This window comes from Heliconius melpomene, chromosome 21 (assembly GCF_056956725.1).
Source record: "Heliconius melpomene rosina isolate 202511_hmr_F chromosome 21, ASM5695672v1, whole genome shotgun sequence".
Classification (NCBI taxonomy): Eukaryota; Metazoa; Arthropoda; class Insecta; order Lepidoptera; family Nymphalidae; genus Heliconius; species Heliconius melpomene.
In genome coordinates, this window is record NC_140409.1 from 6,034,926 (window position 1) to 6,058,527 (window position 23,602).

Genomic DNA, 23,602 nt, shown 5'->3' on the forward strand with positions numbered 1-23,602 from the left:
ATAATTTAACTCATTGTAAATATACTAGTTATTACAATTATTTTTTTTACTTTTGAGTAATTAAAAAAAAAATTACAGGTTTGACGAAAGAACGAATAGGGCTACCACGCATACTTCTTCTAGCCGACCACCGTGGGCCTACCCTGATGTTACCTACGACGCTTGGATGAACAAATAAACGCCAATGAAAATTTATTATATTTTGTGTTAAAGTTTTAAGTATTATAAATTCAAATGTTGAAAATCAAAAGTATTATTTTCATACTAAAGATATTAAGTGGTATTATGTTTTAAAGTAATCTTTTTCTTTTTTAATTTTTTTTTATTTTATGTTTATTTAAATTGAGTAATGTTTTCTTTGTGTTTCTTCTGAATACTTTTTCATTCTTATTTTTCCCAAATTAAAATAAATATATTTTTTAATAATAATACGGATATACTATATAAAAAAACTGTTTATTTCTAATAGGTAAGTATTGTTTCTTGAATGTTTTATTTTTGGGAACGCTATTTTGTGATGAATTAGCAAAAGGAGAAACTTTATTTCTTTCATATCAAAGAAGGTTCTCGAGGAATAAAAAATATGTAATTATACATATAATCTTAAATTACGCAATTCTTGCCAAATCAAATCGAACATATTCTTTTATTGAAATTTTATTTACACATAATTAAATTAAAGTGCACAGCTACAAATCTGTTACGAGAGTGTACTGTTGTATCTATTTTTACCACATATATAAGTACCTATTTACTATACAAATAACTACTAAATAAACCCAATATTTACTGTAGAAAGTCGTACTGTAGAAAACAATTTACATATATCTATTACAGCTTATTTAATATTAGGAATTGTTACACTAATTAATTATCTTTTACCTTTGATATTTATTATTTACACTATTTATTCTAGAATAAAATCTACCTTTATCTATACATTTATGTGTAATGTTTATTGTAACGTTTGTAATACTTTTAAATTACTTTTGTTCTAAAAGATATTAAAAGTTTTAAGTCGAAACATATCAGCGATTTTCTACCGCTTGCAATGTTTATTTACAAGTGAGGTATTGTTGCATAATAATAAAAAAAATTACTAGACATTTGACAAGTCTCGTATGAAGATAAAATTTTATTACTTTCTAATCGTTTTATGAGACATTCTCGGAAATGTGATATTTTATGTAACATTTAAACTATTATTGATAATCCTAACTTAACTTAACTTCACGCTTTATCCCTAGCGGCGTAGTCGGAGAGAGAGAGTACGGAGCGCCAAACGCTACAGTCTCTACATACCTCTTTCGTTTCGTCCACAGTCATCAACCTATTCCTATACATGCCCTTCGAGGGTCCTCATGCTTTTTACGTGACCTTCCTCCAGTATCTTTGATACTGTATTTTCAAAGGTCAATCGAGGTCTCTCTACCTCTTTTACCTCTCACTTTTCCATCAGAAATCTTTTTTGCCATTCCTTCATCATTCATTCTTTCCACGTGCGCAAACCATCTGAGCACGTTCTTCTTCATTCTCACCGTGACATCCTCGCTAGTACCTGCCATTCTGTGTATCTCTTCATTGTGGATTCGATCAGTCCGATCGACTATAAACAGGTTTAGGCCAAAAAAGAGACATTACACTTACACTATATTTAATCACTCATACAAATGCAATGCTCAGTTTAGACCTCGCGAATTGTACGTTCATTAGTTTTAAAATAGACATCGCCTATTTCAAATTGTAAAATGCTTTTTATAAATGTTTTAAATTATTAAGAAATAACCAAACAATTTGATTGTCGTTTTAATTTGCTGTGAAGAAGGCTGTTTATCTTCATCCGCTTCCATCATAAGTCTAAGTGACGACGCATAATAATTGCTTTAATTATTTAGATTTTCTTAACTAATAGATCTCGAAATCCTATATAATATAAATAACTTTATTTCAATCGACTTTAATACCTAGCTAAAACATATCTTTAAGTCATTCTATTTATTTAAAACCTAATATAAATCTTAGAAATAGGATGTTATACCACAGAGGGTATTCACTATAACTTTTAACTGAGTTTGACAAATATATCGCACCTGTCCACAATAACTCATTTTCATTTTTAAGCAGCTTCACTTTTCTAATGAATATGAGTTAACAACCTAAGGTAAAAAATAGTTTATAAAGTTAAAATTATAATTTAAGTGTGCGGTATATTATCATGTCAGGCTCGAATTATTTATAATGAAATCTGATAATACCTAGGCCTTATTTGTAAAATGATGTTGTTGATGTTTAATAAATATTACGTAGGCTTAAACGTATGGTAAGATTTGGATAAAATATTTAGAAATGAATGAAAATCTTTGAAAATGTTCCGTTCGATATTATTTCTAATCCAACTTAGCGTTGTTCTATAGATGGACAAGGTTTAAAGATTGACTATTAAATGCCATACGAGAATAAATTAATAAAATTCATAAAATTAACATTCGAACGGCCGCAGTAAACAAAATTTTAATAGGCTTATAGTGAAAGTTTAATATCTCGACACTGTTCTTCTCCCAGCTATGTGCTTGTGGTCGCATAACAGATCTTTGTTAGACGATAGATCAAAAACTACCTTTATCCATGGGCTTAAACCTTACCTTTGAACTGATATTTTCAGTAGTGAGCTTTTTAATTTTCAGGTATAATTTAATGTTAGTAAATATTTGAAGTGGGCACCACACTATTCTAGGGTGAGCACAGACCACCCGGTCCCACCCATTCGTGCGCCCATGGCTTGTGGCATGTGGTTCTATATGTAACATTAAATCACTATAACTTTGTATACTAGATATTTTACAATTATAAATTATAGAAGAGTTGTTAACAATATCAATTAAGAGCAAATCGTTAACGAATCGATCATCGCTTCTAAGAATTGCTTGGTTTAATCCATATCTTATATAGATACCTACACATATAAAATTTTCTCTGAAATTGATATCTTGGTCAATATAAAACTATTTGTAATGTTTACAATTATTTTATTGAATAAAATACAAAGTTATGTTATATCTAATTGTGATTTCTATTAGAAAAATGTGTCTCATTAAAGAAATAAACAGCTGCTTCGATGATCTCTGTCCATCAAAATTTTGATTTTACCAAAAAATATATACATTTAGCTCAAATTTACATTAGTATTTTTAATTATACTCTCAGTTGTAGATTATAATTGTTATTCAGTAAGTATTGTAGTTAGGTATTTAACCCATGTTGTTGTCTATATATCAAAATCTTTAGAGTACTTAAGCATATGTAACCAAACTCAATGTTAGATTGTAAGCAACCTGATTAAGAAATTAATTTACATCTCATTGTTGATTTTTAATGTAGTTTATCAATTGTACAGCTAATATAAATATCTTATCAGATTTCTTATCTGTTAACAACACGCATAAATATTTAAAATAAAAATTTGGCCTATTCTATATTGCAAGAAATAAATAAACACTTAAAAATATTATCAAATTGAATTTTTAATTAGTTCCGAAATTATAATATACTCGTACGTTAACTAAATAAGAGACGAAATGTTTTATTTGAATATATATGATTTATGATTATATCTACCCTACAACAATTAATTCCAATCAGTAATTTTAATAAATGTATCAGTGTGCAGTACTTATCAGTAGTAACTTGACTGTGGCTATTTAATATACATACCTACTCTGTAACATTCGCATCTGACAACAAAATTATATTTTTGTGTCTTTTTAAAATACAAAAACTACGAAAACCACTTTATAGGGGAGCCCCAATAAAACATATTCTGATATAAATTGTCATCTAACTGGCAATGGCTTAAAGATTTCCAAGTGTAGTGTATTCCTTGTTTTTACGTTCTGTGAGCCAGCACTGGCGGCTATCGTTGTTCTCATGTTCCGAATCAATGCAGTAAAGTTCTTGGTATAATAGATGTAAAAGTAGGCAATAGACGGTGCTCTCCAATAATAATAATAATAATAAAAAGACCTTAGAGTTAAAATTGGTAGGATTACGGAATACATCAATGGAAACCGAAATCACAGTTTACAAATTCAAATTGATAAAATAAAGCTGAACTATAAAATACATACACAATATGAAACTGAAAACGTGCAACTTGTAGAATTCTTAGATACGTTAAAACAAAAACTCAGTGCATTGGCAAACCGATTACGTAGATACACACAAGCAAGACAAAGAAAAGTGCAAAATAAACAATTCATAGCCAACGAAAAACAGTTTTATAAAAAATTAAGTGAAGGTAATAATAATAATAATCAAAATACAAACAGTAAACCAAATCAAGCTGAGTCACCTACTGCATCTGAACTTTACAACTTCTGGTCGTCAATTTGGTCAGTTCCCGTTAAACACAAAGAAAGTAGTTGGATAGATGAGCAAAATCACTTTTGTGAAGACCTACCTTTGATGGAATTTGAAGCAGTAGACGAAAATTTATTAAAAGAATTTATCAATAGAACACATAATTGGAAAGCTACCGGGACTGATCGGATTCATAATTACTGGTATAAAAAACTCACTAATATCCATAAACCCTTACTTACACATATTAATAGCTTCACAAAGTCACCTAATACACTGCCACAGTTTTTAACCCAGGGAATAACGTATATGCTTGCTAAGGACCAGACAGACATTCGTAATCCAGCTAAATATAGACCAATCACTTGTTTACAGACTTTATACAAAATTATTACATCATGTATCACAGAACTTATTTACAAGCATATAGACACCAATAGTATATTAGCTGAGCAACAAAAAGGATGCCGACGATATAGTCAAGGCTGTAAAGAACAGCTTATCATAGATTTAGTAACTTCCAAACAAGCTCTCACAAAAAGAAAAAATATTTACACTATGTACATAGACTACAAAAAGGCCTTTGATTCCGTTCCACATTCTTGGCTTCTGTATATATTAAAATTGTACAAAATAAATCCCATCATTATAGAGTTTTTGAAATGTAATATGCAAAAATGGACTACGAAATTAAAAGTCAACAATAATAGTCATACTGTAGAAACTGAACCAATTCCTATACGTAGAGGTATATTTCAAGGGGACTCTCTGAGTCCTCTTTGGTTTTGCCTCTCAATAAACCCATTGTCGGACATGCTTAATAAGAGTGGTAAAGGCTACAACATTAAGCAAACTAATACACAGTATACATTGTCACACCTCATCTATATGGACGATATAAAACTTTATGCATCAAACCTTAAAGATATAAAAAAGTTAGCAGATATTACAGAAATGTTTTCAATAGATATTAAAATGGAATTAGGAATAGATAAGTGCAAAATGCAATCAATACGACGTGGAAAGAAGGAGAATAATACATATGAGTTAAAAACAGGAGAAGAAATTGAAGAAATAGATAATGATAATGGATATAGATATTTAGGATACCAACAAACTAGACAAATACATCAAAAAGAAACTAAAATAGAGATAAATCAAAAATTTAAACAAAGACTAACTGCGATTTTGAAAACAAATCTTAATTCTCGAAATACAATCAAAGCCGTAAACACATTCGTAGTCCCAATACTTACTTATTCATTTGGTATTATACGTTGGTCCTAATCAGAGCTACAAAAGTTACAACGCACAATCAATACGCAAATGACTAAATTTAGAAAGCATCATCCACGTTCTTGCATTCAAAGATTAACAGCACCTAAACATGAAGGAGGAAGAGGGTTAATAGACATTAAGAACCTACATAATAAACAAATAACGTCACTTAGAAAATTCTTTCACGATCGTGCACAAATATCCGCATTTCATAAAGCAGTTGTAAAATCTGATTGTAATTATACTCCTTTAAATTTACACAATGAACATAAACAACAAAATGAAAAAATTACCACTTTAGAGCAGAAACTTAATGTATGGCAAGCAAAATCCCTTCACGGAAGACACCGCAATGATCTTCTTAACCCAAACGTTGACAAAATTGCGTCTAACGCGTGGTTAAAGAAAGGCGAATTATTTCCGGAAACGGAGGGATTTATGTTAGCCATACAGGATCAAATAATAGAAACGCGTAACTACAAAAAACACATTATTCATGACACCCGGATGGATCTATGTAGACACTGTCACAGCGCCAGTGAAACAATACAGCACATAACAGGTGCTTGTAAATCTATCGCACAGACGGATTACAAGCACCGGCATGACCAAGTGGCATGCATTGTACATCAATATTTAGCCAAAAACCTTCATCTAATAAGCGAAACTGTTCCTTATTATAAATATAAACCACAATCAGTAATAGATACAGCCGAATATAAACTCTATTGGGATAGAACAATAATTACAGATCGAACAGTTCACCATAATCGTCCGGATATAACATTACATATTAAAAAACTCAAAACAGTTTACCTCATAGACATTGCAATTCCAAACACTCATAACCTTTCATCTACGTTTACAGAAAAAATAACAAAATACACAGATTTATCCATAGAACTGAAATCACAATGGCAAGTGAACACAGTTAAAACGGTCCCTATCATACCTTCCTCTACAGGTGTCATACCAAACACGTTACACTCTTGCCTTAAGCAACTTAACCTTCATCCTCTACTTTACATACAATTACAAAAAGCAGTAATTCTGAACACATGCCGTATTGTTAGAAAATTTTTATCATACCAATAATTATCTCATATGAAGTTTCCTAATGTTTGACAAAAGTCCGCATTAGGAAGAGGATCCCCAGAAATGGGAGAAATATTCAATTTCTTTAAATAAATAATAATAATAATAATAAATTACTATTTTGTACATTTCGGCTATTATATATATTTTCAAATAACAACTAAATTTCAACCAAGCACCAACTACTATATACACTTTAAGAACATTTTAATTTTATTTAATAACTCATAAAAATATGAAAAATAAAAAATCTAATCATTTTTATCTAAAAAAAAGTAAAGTGAATCTTTTTTACCTTCACAAAATCATCATCTACTGCCTACATTTCTCTATTTTGGTATGTATTAGAACTAATTTGCTTAGGATTTGCTAAGATTTCTACTTTGTGTAATGTTGAAGACAGCTTGTGATAATTTCAGATAAAATAAATTGAAACTAGGTAAAAATATTGCAAAAAAATAAAACAATTAAAATCTAAGCAAATGTTATAAAAAATCGTTACAAGATTTTTAGAATAGTTAAGTATGATTGGAACCAAAATTATTTAGGACCAATGAAAAATTGTATTGTGAAGAAGTCGGAGAAGTCACTGCTATGATTCGGAACTAATTTTTGTGATATACATGAACTATTTAATGTAAATTTATCGAACTGTAATAGAATGTTAAATAAAGCTAACTGGTTTTTATTTATTTCCCTGTCCCATAGTAGTTTGAAATAAAAAGAACTTTGAAAGAGAATCGAATTTTATTTATTTTTAATTATTCAGTAACATGTGCGTTGTATATTTTAGACGAAAACTATACCAAAAAATATCCATAAATGTTCCGATTCCACGAAAATTTATATGTATAACCCTACATGTTATTACAGTTTATTAATACAACAATAATAATCAATACAAATATTGATAGGAGTTAATCTAGGAGCTAAATTACATATAAATTAATAACACATCATAATACTTGCTGCATGTTAACTCATACAACATGCGTATCGTTTGGTAATAAAGGAACGATAATAATAATAATATTTTTAACTGTTTATGAGAAATGAACGTTTGGTGATGCATACATTGAACTATACGTGATGGTTATATCTTCAAGTTCATATTATTAGATCCTCATATTATAAGTCTAAAGTATTAAATTGTGCCAGCATTGTGATTTGTTATAAATAGTATTAGGAGACTAATTTATAGAAGAAACTTTTTTAAGTTATTGTCGTATCTTACTTTACACACTTCCTAACAATTTTATTTATCATCATGATGATCGTCGACGATATGAAGATAACGTAAATTTTTTGTGTACTACTAAATCATAATAAGCTATATTTTTTAATATTATTTCTCACACTGAATACTTTATTATAAAAGAGTAAACAATATAAAGTAACATACGGTATATGAAATGACAGACACCCAAAAATCCTTCTTCAAAATCTTTACATAAAAATATTAAGAAACTACAACTAAAAGTCCATGATAAAGTAATAAAAAAAATAATCAAAAATAAAAATCAATTCATCAAATAATCAAGTTTTCTAAATATCTATATAAACACACAAGGAATATTTATTTTACGTATACATCCCAGTTCTAAAATATGAAGTAGAGAACGTATGCATGGTATATGTATTTAATACATATTAGAAATATTATTATGCTGTGGTTTAGTAGTCTACTGGACTTCTATTATTTAAATAATAATTAATAGGATATTTGAAAGCATACAACAAACGGTTGATAAAATAATAATTTTAACATGTCGGTTAAATAGAAAAGTGGCATAAACAAAAAAAATATGCCGCTTTTCACTTCACTTCACTTTTTAAAAAAACCAAAATTATTATGCAGCTTAGATGAGTTCACTATCAACATTATTTCATATTGATCAGTTTGATCACGTAGAATAACGCGGCAAGGACAAAATATGGCGCAATTTTAGGTATAGAAAAATGACAATGTTATTTAAATATGCGTCGACGTAAGAACACACGTTCAATTCTAATAAAGACGTCATCTCTCAAAATATGGTCCAGATAGAAACACAAGTTAAATTTTATTTTAATATATAAAGGAAATATTTGTTTCGGTACATGAAAAATATTCTTGATACATATATTTTATTTGTGATTACTTTACTTCATATAAAAGACTACACCGGCATCGCATATTTATTTATTTAAAAAGAAAAAAGTTCTTATCTTGCAACAAATACTTTTTCCTTAGAATAAATACTTACAATAGATATACCATCCTAAAGTTTATATAAATACAAATCTCTAAACAGGTATCTAACACGTGTTTTTATATTTTTCGATTTTTTTATATAACCGACGATGTATTAGTAAATATGAATTCGCAATACCGCAACCGTGATGTACTTTCAAATATCATAAAAAAATTAAGTATTAATGGCTTAAAATAAAGCTATCTTTTTAAACTTAAAGTATCCTTTTACAATAGAAAATCCATGAGTAAGAAATTAAGTAACAGCATTATTTGTAAAAACAACATCAGTGTGTAAAACGCCAAATCTTTTACAAAAACAATACCAAACTTAAAATATAAAATTAAATAATAGCAATTACATGATAAAAATATTAAATTGTACCTACATATTTTTTAGATCGTCTAAAAATCATATAAAAACTTAAAATTGAGAGCTTATTACCAGAACCTTATTAAATAACATATCATCAGCTTAGAGTAAACTTGCTAACAGCCTGTTAAGCAACTTCTCAGAAGACAAAAAGGGATTTAAAAAAAACTATGATATGACTATATGTGTATTAGGATTTTATAATTTTGAAAATTAATTTGTAATCTATACTATATGACATAAAATAAAGGTTAATTTTGAATATTTTTTTACAATGTTGAATGGTATAAAAATATATACATAACGACATAAGTGGATTTAGCAGGCTTACACTCTAAGCCGAAGATATTTAGCATTATGATTTACACGAAGGCCTTCGTGACGCAGCGTTACAATATAAACGCGATGATTGTGGGTTCTATTCCCAATGAGAAGAATGAGTCGTTTTAATTTCTTCGCTCTGGTAACATAACAAAACACTACATTGGATTTCCTCACCAACGAAAATCGGCCAGAAAAGTGCGGTACGTACGTACGACACGTACAAGTATATTTATACAAGGATTCCTAGTGTGCAGCTAAAAAAATACAAGAAACACATCCGTCTGTAGTCTCTCTTATGATATAAAAACAGTTTAAATTAAAATCACAATTTAAACAAAAAAAAACGATAATTAGAAGAAATACAATGTAAACCTCATATAACGTCATCTTATATACCGATAAACTCCACAAAGCATCGCAATCCTCCTTTTTTTGGTTAGTTTCGGTTGTTTCCAATATTACGCTAAAATCTATATAAAATCGTAGCAACTCTCGATAACGACAAAAATAACTCAACTGTCTCCATCATTAATCTCCAAAGGCTTCATGAATCATTATAGAAGCAAATACAGCAATATCCATTTTTGTTATTTACAAAGCTAACACCAATTATTTTAAATTATATTTTCAATGTTTAAACCTAATTATTTATTTTATATTCAAATATTATAAATATATAATATCTGGGTTATACCCCAATCACTTTTGAATTGACTTCAAAACAAGTTTTATTCAATTTACCAAATAATGATCTAAATGGAGATTGCTTTATTAGTTTGTATAATTATGATGATAATGATTTTCTCAGCAGTCTTTTCAGTGTCGTTAAATAGAGTATTCACTTTAGTTCTATATGTGACATTGACAGACATAGATATGGGTTTAAGATGTTAGGAAGATAACACTGAAAGTTTGTGCTTCCAGCTATTGGCACTTGGTAGAGTCGGTAGTTTTGGTAGTATCTTCCGTCTCATCCTTCTCTTCTATGGGGCCGTGCTCGTTCCGAAGGCTGGCGCCCTCGCAGTCGCCGGTAGGACGCAGTACGAGGTACATGAGGAGGTCCGAGAGTGATATGATACCGGTCACCTTATCCTCTTCGTCCACAACCACTAAACGATGGACCTGCAATTGTTTAGGATAGTCGTTGTTATATATACATAAAAATAAAGCTAAAGTTATTAAAAAATATTAACACAACACCAAAATACAAACGAACAATTTTTTTTCTTTCTTTGTTTTTCGGAACAGCTGAAAATGCTTTTAAGGGACTTTCACAAGACTTTGTGGAGGAGCATATGGGTGAATGTAATACCAGCATTCCCGCGGGATCGGAATTTATGCGGGAAAACCCGCGATAACCGCGGAGGAGCAGCTTCCGTCCACATACACAACAAATAAAATACTAAAAGTTTTAAGTATATATATGTATACTAAAAAACCAAGCATTTTTTCAAGAAAATTTAACGAATAACTAACGTATTGTCGTGTAAAATAATCATTGATTTAGCAGCCTGTATTTCACTTTACATGAAACAAAAGCGTACGTCGAATACATTGTAGTTAAGAGATAGTCTAATGAGAACTTTATGAATTATCGGAGCAGAGTGCGAATATTAGATTTCAACATAGGGACTTCCCGATCACACCGCATCACTGTCTGGTGTCATTTGTGGCACCAGTTTACATATATAACATAAGGTGATGCCAAACTCTGCATATCGAATATTATGCACACGACTGTACATGCGCAAATTTGACTCATATATGTGTTCATAAACTTACATAAAGTATTAGACGGGCTATAAGAACCTATTTTCAATACAACAAATAAGTATTGGCTTTCCTGTACTCGATTTCCACAAAAGGAAAATTACATAATCTCTGAGGCCATCGTGGCGACACATTTAAGATTCGTATCTTCATTCTTATTTCTCACTCTAGTATACCAAAGCGCAGCATTGATTCCGACGAGAATTCAACGGAAGGTAGGGAACGGAAGTGTTTTAATGGGAAACAGACAGTTTTAGCTAGGTTTCCAGGTTCTCTCTGCCTATGTGCTATGTGTCGGATACAGCCCGAATCTAAAAAAATATATAATATAAAATACCTCAGCTCGTACGATTCTCTCCATAACTTCAAATAATGTTTCATCGAGATTACATTTCTGTACCCCCTCGAACCATTCATTGCGATGCTCGTTGGCAGTCTTGAGGGTAACGTCTAAATTGTTGTACGTTTTTTCAGCAGCCAAATTCTGAGAAATAATAAATACTCTATTATATAATAACTAACGCCAGTCGTGGCGCATGTTCACAATCATGTGAATGTAAACGCAACAGGTTGTGGGTTCGATTCCCGCTCGGGACGGGATAAATGAAAAATTACATATTTTCATTTCTTCACTCTGGTGTCGAGAAAAAGCGCTGCTTCGACATTTTCGACGTTACTTGATGAGAACGTATAGTGTAGTGTAGTAGTGCGTAGCGTGTATTGGAAATTGGAATAAAATCAGATTGGATATTCCGTATATCTACAATATTGATTGCATAGCAGTATCTTTTCCTTCCCACACGTTAGTTAGTTATATGACGTCAAACTTGTTTACCGAATAAATGGCCTTGGATTGACCTTTTGCATAGTTCTTTCACCGTTATTTTCATTATAAGAAATAATAAACATATTTAAAAGTAAAATACCATAAAGTTGCATGTGAATAATAAATAAAAATGAATATATTTACATAAATAATGTTTTTGAAGGAAAAATTGAAATAAAATATGGGTCCAAACTTCACTTTTTTGTGTACGTATATTTAAAAAGAAGCTAAAAAGGATTTTTTAGTAGGTACCGTAATTTTAAATCTGTGCTACTAATCTTTTCAAGTACTTAATAAAATATATTTAAATGACTATTTTTAGATAGTTAAATGACTATTTTTAAACAGAAGAAATTATAAACAAAAACCTACCTACTACTAACTACTACAAAAAATGTGAAACCAAATATATCGCGCTTAAATAATATATTCAACTCCAATTATCCAATACGTGCAAACGCATCTAACTAAATCTTCGTTGCTATAGAGGCAGCCGGGTTTTTTTTTTCGAGCTTGTGGTTAATGCTGAAGGGGGTATTCTGTCCCTGATGAAAAGCAAGCACGACGTGGCTGCCTGTGAGGAAAATTAAATAGAATGCATGGGCCGGGATCCGGGCCGGCAATCGAACCCGGGCCGCCCGCGTGGCAGGCGAGCATTCTACCACCGAACCACCGATGCGTGTTAGGCAAGCGGGCACGGCGAACGCATGGCGAGTGGCGAGCCGTTTCGCAGCAAGGATTTTTTTGATATTGTAACAACTTCTAAAGTACTTATTAAAATGAAAAACAGTAAAAGACAGTTTTGGTCTATATGCTGAAAGTAAGGGATAAGTGAAACTTGAGTAACATACAGCTCATGTGTCAACGGCGGGATGTGTCAACAATTAAATGCGTTTTTCTGTAAGACTATTCGCAATTTCGAAATATTGTAAAAAGCAAATTTTATCTTCCTTTAATGTAGAAAATTAATAAAGTATTTTAAAGGATTAATACCATTATGGAAAAATATCCCTCACAATAAAAAATATATTGAAATTATTATTTTTAGACGAAAAATGATCACTACACGTTATTCTTAAAAGATACGAATATGCTGTCGCGGACTTTTTTGTAGATCTTATTAAGAGGAACAATACTCCAGTACATTTTTTTCATGTAGTACTTACCATTAGAGCAGCGCATGCGCGAAAGTTTCTCAACGGGTAGGACTTTATACACATTTATCGTATTTATGTTAATTTACATAAGAATGTACAAATAATAAACTATATATAAACCTTCTACGAAAAACACTCGACTTAATGGTGAAGACCGCATCAAAGGAACTGTAAGCAATATAATTGCAAAAGGGTACATATATACATATATTACTTATTTAATTATATAGTGTATTGGTACCAGCTTTAATAATATTATTTTATTTTTTTTATATTTTTTACAACAATTTATATTTAAAAATGTAAAATTTATGCCTCTTGTATACTAACAGTATATATAGTTTTCACAGCACGGACGTGATATCGTTGCCAGGGCGACCGGAACACAGGGAAAAAATCTTTTAAGCGTGTTTTTTTTTTAGATTTCAGCTATATTTTAGTAGTAACTAACTATTAGTTATTACTAATAAGCTATTTTTTGTGAGAAATTTTGGATAAGTATCTCAATTCGATCCTAAGGTCCTATTTTATTATTATTCAAGCAATAGTTGATTATTATTAATAATAATTGATGGATATACCATTATTAATAATAATAGTTGATGGATGACGGCGTCAAGCCATAACGGCTTCTATTTCGCATATTTTCAGAATACTGATACAATCTATCTCTAATACAATGATACTAATTTTAAAATAATTATGTCATATAATGAACTGAAATTAACATTTTCTGATTACTTATTACCTAATTAATCCATATCAATTGTATTATTCCTTGATATTTACACGATCTCTAGATAAAATAACGAAAGTGAAAAATTGCTTTTATTAATCTTTTGAATTACTAATAAAGCTAGTTTCGTTCGTTCAACGTTCTTTTTGAACTCCATTAAAATTACCCTTCTTAGTAGTTCAAAATAATTTATCAATTTGTCATACACAACTTACAATGACATCAAATTTAGCATATATGTCCTTCAAACGCCCATCAGCATCGATGAGGGGCAACGCGGAGACGCGTCGGTTCACGAACTTTCTTAGCGCCTCTATGATGGAAGTCTCCTCGGTGGCCGTCTCTATATCGTTGAGCGTGCCTATGCGTAAGTCTCGTAACTTGCATTGCAAGTACGACGGCTTTGGTAATTCGTTTATCTGAAATATGTACGAGTTTTGTGCTTTAAATATGACCTTAATAAAACAGGGTAAGCATAAGGAACCTAGTATTAAGGCACTAGGTTCCACAATTTCCGCCGAATTTTTCGAGGCATTGCGTGTTTAGGGACGACAGACGCAATTAATTATTTTTATTTACTCGCTCTAATAGGAAGACAAACAGGGTTGAATTCTGCTTTCTGCCCTGAGTGTTTATTTCTAACTACCCTGATGTACAGCAGGTAACAGCGTGAAAGTAAAAAAATATATAATATAAATAAATGTTACTGTCATGTTCTTTTAATTAATTTAAAAAAAAAACGATACAATTTTTACCGTATAGCAAGTTAGGTGGAGAAAAACTGGTGACGAGATGAATGACAGAATATAACACCGCGCTCTACGCTACCAACGCGAATCAATAAAAAATATCAAACAAAGTAAACAAATAGAAACTTATAAAAACAAATGATATGAAACTTACATATAGGAAAAGGAATCGTAATATCCTCTTGTGTGTGAGTATGTAAAGTACGTTGCCGGTTTCGGGGTCGATGACTGGTAGACGATGGATGCGGTTCGTAATTAGCATCTTGATGGCGTCGAACAGCGAAGAATCCGGGCCGATGGAGACCAACGGCATGATCGACCCTTTCAGCACCTCTGAAAAAGAAAGGTTGGTTATATATTATACTATTAGCGACTCGCACGCGGATTCACCCGCTTCAACTATACAAATAGTAATTTACTGGTCTAAATTAAATTATCATTTGAAAAGAATATCTGAACATTAAAAACTAACGTTTTAGCCAATTCAATAAAGCAATAACGAACAAAATACTTTATATTGTTTTTTTTTTTATATTTATAAGCCGATTGGAGTAAAACAAATATTAAATGTTGGGAAGGGAAGTTTGCCAAAATATAATATTTACAACAGCATTTAAATCGGTCAAGCCCTTTCAAAGATTAGCGTGCATAAACACAGACAAAAGGGTAAAGAAGCAAAAATGCAGTTTTATCTGTGGCTTCACCCCTCTGGTCTAATGAAAATAATTAAGAATTAATAATAATATAAATAATAAATGTATTATCAATATATATTTTTTATTTTCTTCTCAATTTAAACCAGTAGTTCTTAATATTAGTACGTTCAACCAAACAAACTCTTTAGTTATTTAATATAAGTATTAAATAATCAAAAAGATATAAAGGAAAATTTAACAACATTTATTTATAAAATGGTCTTTTTTAAAGTCAGACCGCTACAAACTGCTAACATGTTTTCTAGGCATCAACTTTGAACTGTAATGTATTTTCAGAATTTTAATAATAATACAAAATCGTTGGCTAATATGACACAGCACAATAACTCATTATGTTATTATTATTTTCTTGTGGGAGAATATATGAATTTCATCATAGACATTGTGTGGTAATTGAAATGAGTAATTTTGTTTTAATATAACTTCCTTTCGTCGAGCATTTCAGGTCATTGACCTGTTTACAAATGATATTATATACGTACAACGTACATAGCTCTTTTGTTTTTGATATTTAATTAAACATTACTAAATAATAAACTATATTATTTTATTACTTATTTTATTAAAAAAAAAAACGTTTTTTTATAATAATAGTATTAGGAAGACAAAATTAATTAAAGACAAACAGGGGGCTGCATTATTTATGTAATAATAATAAAAAAACAATAATACAATATAATCATATATGGATATAATGACATAACTTCATATATATATGCGCTTATAAATAAAATAAGTATTAGTATTATACAGAGTGGAAGAGGCAGCGCTTCTTTTACCGAAACTGCATATAGAGTAAAATATTTCAAACCCAGAATTAAAAAAAAATCAAGGTACCTCAACGGTTTGGACGTAGGATTTTTTTTTCATTTCACGATTTTTATCCATACCTGTATTTCGTGTCACGCACACATACGTATACGATGTTGCTGCTTTGACAGGTAAGTGTGTGCGTGCCTATGTTATACTTTACAAATGGCGTTTTATTTTAAAACGATAATTTTATTATTTATTTTGTTTGAAAAAAAAACTTTTCCATTTTTGAGAATTATTTTTTTTCCGAATTATATTAGGCTTTTACAGAGTAGTTAAAACTGTAGTTACATTTAAAGTGGCGCTGACAATTACACCTGTATAATAGTAACCTAAATTTTCCTCGCAAATAGATAAAATGGCCGTGTATAGACATAAATAACACATGTAACGCGCCACTGCATTTACTTAAGTAAATAAATAATATACCTTTAAACCGTGTTAAGTTTACACAAGTATAAAGATGAGACAATAAAAAAATATTTATGTTTGAGTGATATAAATAATATTTAATATTTTATGTATTTTCATTTAAAACTAATGTATGTTGGTAATTTTAATATTTTATGTGCCGCTTAAACATAATATATGGAATAATTAAATGAGGTCGCCGCGTAATATGAACCGAACTCAATTTGCTATTTGTTGCATTTGTATAGGATAATACAGTGCGATCGACGAGTCGTGGTCGTTTATGCATTGTTCATAAATTATCAAAAGTAAGAAAGTAAAAGTAAATCAATCGGTACGATTCCCACTCGAGGAATATTTATTTACGTTTATATTTTCATTTCTTCGCTCTGATGTCGAGGCAAAGCGCGGAGTTGAGTTCTGCCACTCAACACCCAATGCCTCCAGAATTCGGCAGAAAGTGGGGAACGGAGTGTCTTAACACTAGGGTCTCTCTGCCTACCCTGCTACAGCGTGAAGCTAAAAAAAAAGTCTAATACCAAAATATGCGCCGCCGTCTACGTCTTACGTCAGAGCAAAATATACCACGCCACCAGACGCCATACTGTGCAATCTATTAGACGAATTAAGAGAGTCAAATGTGCACTTACGTCGCCACGTCTCCAGACGGTGCTCCTCTAACTCGTCCATTTTCACATCCGGGCTGGTGTAGTACATTTGCAATATCTTGATGAAGTCTGTTATTGTGAGCATACCTACAAATTTCTGTTTCTGGGAGTTCCATAGCGGTGCTGCACGTACACCTATAAAAGATAACATAATAAATTAGTCTTTCACTCAACCGTCATCTATAGAAATTCTAGTCTTATAATTTAATGGAAACAGCAAAAATAACTACATATATAATATAATTTATTTAATTTCACATTCATTTCATTTTAAACAAAGTACGTGAAGCAAATATTCAATAAAAAAATAAAATGATTTAAAAATAAAAATAGGATACCTATGTACGAAATAAAAATATAACAAAAATATTAAAAAATGACGTTTTCAGCTTTCAAACAGATGATAGATGGTAAATGGCAACATAAATAACTTTCTCAGCCAGTTAAAGGTTATAAGTTAATTATAGATGTAGTGTGAATGTGCGCTATCCTGTGTAATGTGATGTCCTGTGAGGAAAATCGTTGTTTTACCTTCACACTGTATCCCGCACTTAGCAGGGGTAGGCAGAGGGAACCTGGGCACCTAGTGTTAAGACACTCCGTTCCCCACTTTCCGCTGAATTTTGAAGGTATTGCGTGTTGTGTGACAGAACTCAACGCCGCCCTTACCAGAGCGAAGAAATGAAAATATTAAATATTTAATTTCCCCAAGTGAGAAGTCGACTATATCGATTAAAATCTGACTGCATAAAAGAATAAAAAAGACTCACTACAGACTCTACAGGATTATCATCCAGGCATATTATGAAGATTTAATTCACTAAACCATCCGTCTTGCGTCGCGCAGTCTGGTAAAAATGGTTACTATTAGATAAGTAAAAAAGCGTATTTCGCGAACGAAGTAATATAAAGATTATAATTGAAAAAAAAAAACTAAAATTTATTCTAGTGACGGTAGTCGGTCATGATTTGTTTATGGTGGAATTTTAATAGAGAGCCGGGGGATAGAGAGATTTTGTTCTTTTTTTTGTTTGAAATGTCACAATAGAAACAAAATAAAGTGTTATCCTCGGCGTTGCCTAGGGCAGGGCTACTTTTAGGAAATAGTGTTTTACCTTGACAGCAAAACGCTAAAATTATCTTCTTATCACTTTATTTTCATTATAAATATCAAACTTATTTTGTTGAGCAACAAAAGAACGGCATTTCTATGACTCAGTGTCTTATTATAAACATGAGTATTCGATACCACTTTATTTACAGTCATATATAATTAGGTAGTACATAATATGTTCGTGTTATTAAAAGGAGGTAATAATAAATAAGTACCTACACTAACGTGAATGTGAAGCATGAGGCATTAAGTAAAAAAAATAGTGATTTATCACAAAGTTTACTATTTACAAAGTTATTACTTGGCGCGACCTACGCACCCACGTAACTTTATAAAAAAACATCGTAAAAGATTATTAATTATTATTAACTTTTTTTTACATCTGTTAACGCTTGTTGCTAGAATCGTATTCAAGGCGGTAGTTAAAACAAACAATCATTAATTAAATTAGGTTATCATAAGATTCTATTTGTATTTGTATTATCATTATTTACTAATGACAATCATAAAAATATATTCAACTAGGTGTTTGTGTGTATTTGAATTAAGAACGACATGAAAATATTTATATTAAATAGGTATTGTTGTTGCTAAATATTGCATATTATGTACGAGTATATTTTCCTTAATTTTGCCACTAAATATAATTTATTATGTTTTTATTACTTGCGACTTCGGTACACAAAACATTATTATAATTAACATTTTACTTAGTACATTGACCATGTATTTTTTTGTCTCCATTTGAATATTTTGGCTAATCAATTAATCATCATTGCGTTGTTGATTTAACATTGTTAAATGAATAGGTACACCTACATTAGTGTTTTGCTGCAAACAATAAAAGAAAGGTTTTGCATTTAAAAACATCAGTTTGACGCTGTATCCCGCATGTAGCAGGGTAGACAGAGGGAACCCAGTATTAGGGCACTCCGTTGCCTACTTTCCGCCGAATTTTTCGAATCATTGCGTGTTGAGTGAGGTTGAACTCACCGCTGGGTTTTTGTCTTGGTGCCAGGAGGCAAAAACAAAAATATTAATAAATATCAATTCATCCCCCGAGGATCGAACCAACAACCGTCACGTTACATACAGTGCACACCATTGTGCCGTTGCCGGACTTGCAGATTACTATTACGATGCAAGTTTACAAGGAGAATTGTATCTTACAGACAGAACTTATATGGAATATTTTATCTTAAAGAATAACTTCGTTAAGAAACAAAATTAAAATTAATTTGTGAGGTCATAGGAGGTCATTTAAGGCTTTACCCAAAACTACTGACAATTTGCGACAACAAACATTTTACGGCTTCAACCTTGAACTGACGCTTAAGCTGTCTTATTTAATTTACGAGTACATTCTGAAATTATGAACACACAAAGTATTTATATTAGTTTTAGATCTTATATAATCCCCTAATGCGATTTAAAACTAATCCAGTTGTATATTACAGTATTCCAAAATGGAAATTAAAATAAATCGCAAATAAAAATTACAATCTATGGATCAATTTGGACCAAAACGTTGCCTCCGTTCCAGTAATAGTATGGACGTCAAAGATAAGAGACTGTAGGTGGACCGCTCGTCGGAAATGTTAATAAAGCCAAGGAATTCATTGAATCAGACCGATATGCGAGCACCTGTGTAATGGTGCACAAGGGGTACAGGCGAACAACTGTTGCGCGTCAGGTTGAGTGTTCGAGGATATGAAATATTTAATATTTTAATTTCCTCGCTCTGGTAACGAGGCAAAGCGCGGTGTTGAGTTCCACCACTCAACACAGAATGCTACCAGATTACCAGTCGGAAAGGGAAAGAACTTACTGTTAATACACTTAGTATTAAGGTTCCCAGGATCTGCCTGGGTACCTAGCGTTAATACTAGGTGTTTCTGTCCTGCCCGTCTAAGTAATTAATATAATCCTAATTTCTTTTCCTAATTTAGACTGAAACTGCCATTAATATCTGATTATCTATTTTTATGAATAGCTTAGCAAAAATTTTCAGCCAAGATATATAAAATTGAAATAATTTAAAGTATTTTTTGTTTTTTTGCATTAAAAACTATTTTGATGCTGATTCCAGGTAGGTATTGCCAATGTCTATTTTCAAAAAATAATGTAAAACTATGGAAAGAAAATGATTGATGACACAAGGACATACATAATTGAATATTTTTATCATTTTGTTATAACGTAAATCTAAGCCCACATATATAAATAAAAACACTTTAAAAACTATAATATTGTTTTTATATCCGTAAGAAACAATACCAACTGTTAATCCGCAGTGGAGAAATATTTTACCCTAGCTAAAAAAAGTCGAATTTAATAAAATAATTATTGAAGAATTAAAAAAATGTCTCACATTGACTTATCTATCATAAAAGAATAAATGCACTTAAAATATATTATACAAAAATAACAAAAGATTTCTTTATAAAATCTTAATCTAAAAAGCCATATAGACATTAAAAATATGGAACGAAAAACACCTTAAATTCCACTCGAGCTGGCGTATGTATTATTTCTTACGGAGTCAGCGTTGATGGGATCTAGAGTGAGCTGCGAGCATATAAACCAATTCAGTCTCTAATATCACTTATCTATAATTCTTATTCGCTAAGCCGCTAGCTATTTTAGTATGTAAAATAATGCAGAATATAATTCGCTTGCGCAGCAAATAAAAGTTTTTCTTAATTATAAAACACATATATTTAAAAAAAAAATTAGAAAGAATATAATTAGGTTAGTTATTAGAATGAATTAATTAATTAAACACTAATTACATATTTAAGAATCGCCATTTTTAGTAATACTATAAGTATAAGAGTAGTAGATTCCTTTCACTTAGTTATTATTACTAGTCTAGTGTTAAGACAAAAATAAATGAAATTATTCAATATTTAATTTTTTTGCTCACTGGACTTTTATATTATTACATAATATTATTACTTACTGCAGGTAATAATATTATCTTTATAACGTATAGATTAGAAAATATGTAGTATGTATGAGCATAATTATCCTACTAGAACAAAAAACTAAAAACTAGCAGTACTTACCTATTAAATAATTTTATATCAGCTTTATGCAGTATTCCGCATACAGCAGGGTAGGCAGAGGGAATTTAGTGTTAAGACACTCCGTTTCCCACTTTCCGCCGAATTCAGGAAACATTGCGTTGTTAAGTGACGGAACTCAAAGCAGCGCTTATACCTCGTCACCAGAGCGAAGAAATCATAATATACATTTAAATAAATGTATAGTGGGAATCGAACCCACAACCAGTCGATTTCACCGTCACACAATCTTTTTAAAAGGATTACGATTTTGATTTGTCTTTGATTACGAATCGATAATATAACGCGATATAAACGAATAACATATTCGTGTGTGTAACTGAACTGAATAGGGATAATGAAATATAACGAAATAGCGACTCGTCCGCGGCTTCGCCCGCTTAGTCTAATCATTATATTATAGCCAAATTGTGTATTATTCTGATATATAAGCTATATTACTGTAAAGTAAAAAAGTAGATCTAAATTCGTTCAGTAATTTATGAGTGAAATTGGGACAAACATCCATCAACACAAACTTGCCCATTTATAATATTAGTAAGACGACTCTTTAGAGATGCGAGGTTTTTTTTATGTGTCGTTTAATATCCTTACTTAGTAAAGGACTATTAACTTACAAAGAGCCAGTCAACAAGCCAGACAGGCAAGGTCTGTAAAACAATATCCTGTATCTATACATAAAAATATAATTTTAATTCGCATAATTTTTGATACAGACAATTTACAGCGCAAGAAACACAATGTAAATGGTGAAGAAAACCTACCTGTTCTTCATTAAAAGTAGAAAAAAATATTTCGAATACTCACCGTTGGAGACAAGAGCAAAAAAGGCCTTTTTCACGAGTAACTGCGTGTCGAACACTACTAGCTTCGCGGAAGTCGGAATTAAATCGTAGCATTTGTGGAATTTAAAGAATTTCACAAATATTTGCGACTCATCCTCTTCTGAAAACAGAGAATAAAATTAAATAAATGAAATTGAAAAATTCTAAGGATTAATTAAATATTGATAAAGTAAGGAAAACAAATTATATAAATAAAATAATGACAAAATGGCCGATAAAGTACCTATTATACCATACACTTTATTATGTAATCAATAACGGGCTACAGCGAATTGTAATACTTAAATATTTAACTATTGCTATTTTAAACGGTTTTATTTTTCTTCTATGTACTCCTATATGGTAAAAAAAGGTTATAATATCGAGTATCATGTATAATTTATCATTTGTAAAAAAAAACAATTTCAAATATAGAATTATCCAAAGTGGTGATTCAGAATTTAGAGTGCAAGCCTGCTAATAGCTTATTAAGAAAATTATCTGAAGAGATAAAGATGTATTTAAAAAACTTTACGTAAATAATCAGAAATTTTTGACAATTTTGATTTGTCTTTTCCATTAAATCTAATAACAAAAGGTAAATTTTGTATATTTTTTTTACACTTTTGAATGCTATAAGTGTCCCATAGTATTTTATTGTATCAAAATTCATAAATTATGAATATAAGTATATATTGATAAGTGTTTATTAATAAAAATAAAACATCACATTTTAAAAAAATACATTAAATCAATCAAAATACATTTTTTAATAAGATAGCCCAAAAGATTTTAATTAGTAAGCTAAAGTAGAGGCAAAGATGCAACTGGCCTAGTGTTGAATTATTTTTTTAGCTTCACGCTGTGTCCCGCGGCAGAATAGGCAGAGAGAACCTAGTGTTAAGACACTCTGTTCCCTATTTTCTGTCGAACTCTGGTGGCATTTTGTGTGGCGGAACGCGTTTTGCTTCGACACCAGGCGAAAAAATGAAATTTCTCCTTTCCTCGAGTGGTAATCGAATCTACAACCTGTCTCTTTTACGTTCACACGCTCGAGGCCCCTCGCCACGACT

At 30.8% G+C, this 23,602-nt stretch overlaps 3 protein-coding genes across 8 annotated transcripts in view; 2 read left to right on the forward strand and 1 right to left on the reverse strand.

Annotated features, from left to right (window-relative positions):
* The window catches only part of LOC146527020 (solute carrier family 7 member 14), an 83,995-nt gene extending 76,593 nt beyond the window's left edge, over window positions 1-7,402 (forward strand). Inside the window, exon 18 of the mRNA XM_085206764.1 lies at window positions 79-7,402. Within this exon, the coding sequence (XP_085062890.1) occupies window positions 79-178 (100 nt within the window). The 3' untranslated portion in view covers window positions 179-7,402. The remainder of the gene's footprint in view (window positions 1-78) is intronic.
* LOC146527021 (uncharacterized) lies at window positions 5,026-5,643 on the forward strand. The gene has a single exon (XM_085206635.1). It carries the CDS (start codon window positions 5,026-5,028, stop codon window positions 5,641-5,643), a length of 618 nt encoding a protein of 205 aa, XP_085062761.1.
* Window positions 7,403-7,457: 55 nt separating the features above from the next.
* LOC146527022 (uncharacterized) overlaps window positions 7,458-23,602 on the reverse strand; it is a 56,837-nt gene continuing 40,692 nt past the window's right edge. For 5 of the 6 annotated variants that reach the window (XM_085206761.1, XM_085206760.1, XM_085206762.1 and 2 more), the window contains exons 11-16: window positions 22,513-22,650; window positions 17,488-17,640; window positions 15,052-15,230; window positions 14,364-14,567; window positions 11,767-11,913; window positions 7,458-10,781 (exon numbers count right to left, since the gene is read on the reverse strand). In XM_085206761.1, the coding sequence (XP_085062887.1) occupies window positions 10,584-10,781; window positions 11,767-11,913; window positions 14,364-14,567; window positions 15,052-15,230; window positions 17,488-17,640; window positions 22,513-22,650 (1,019 nt within the window). In that variant the 3' untranslated portion in view covers window positions 7,458-10,583. The remainder of the gene's footprint in view (window positions 10,782-11,766; window positions 11,914-14,363; window positions 14,568-15,051; window positions 15,231-17,487; window positions 17,641-22,512; window positions 22,651-23,602) is intronic. The other variant, XM_085206763.1, reaches the window with a different exon arrangement.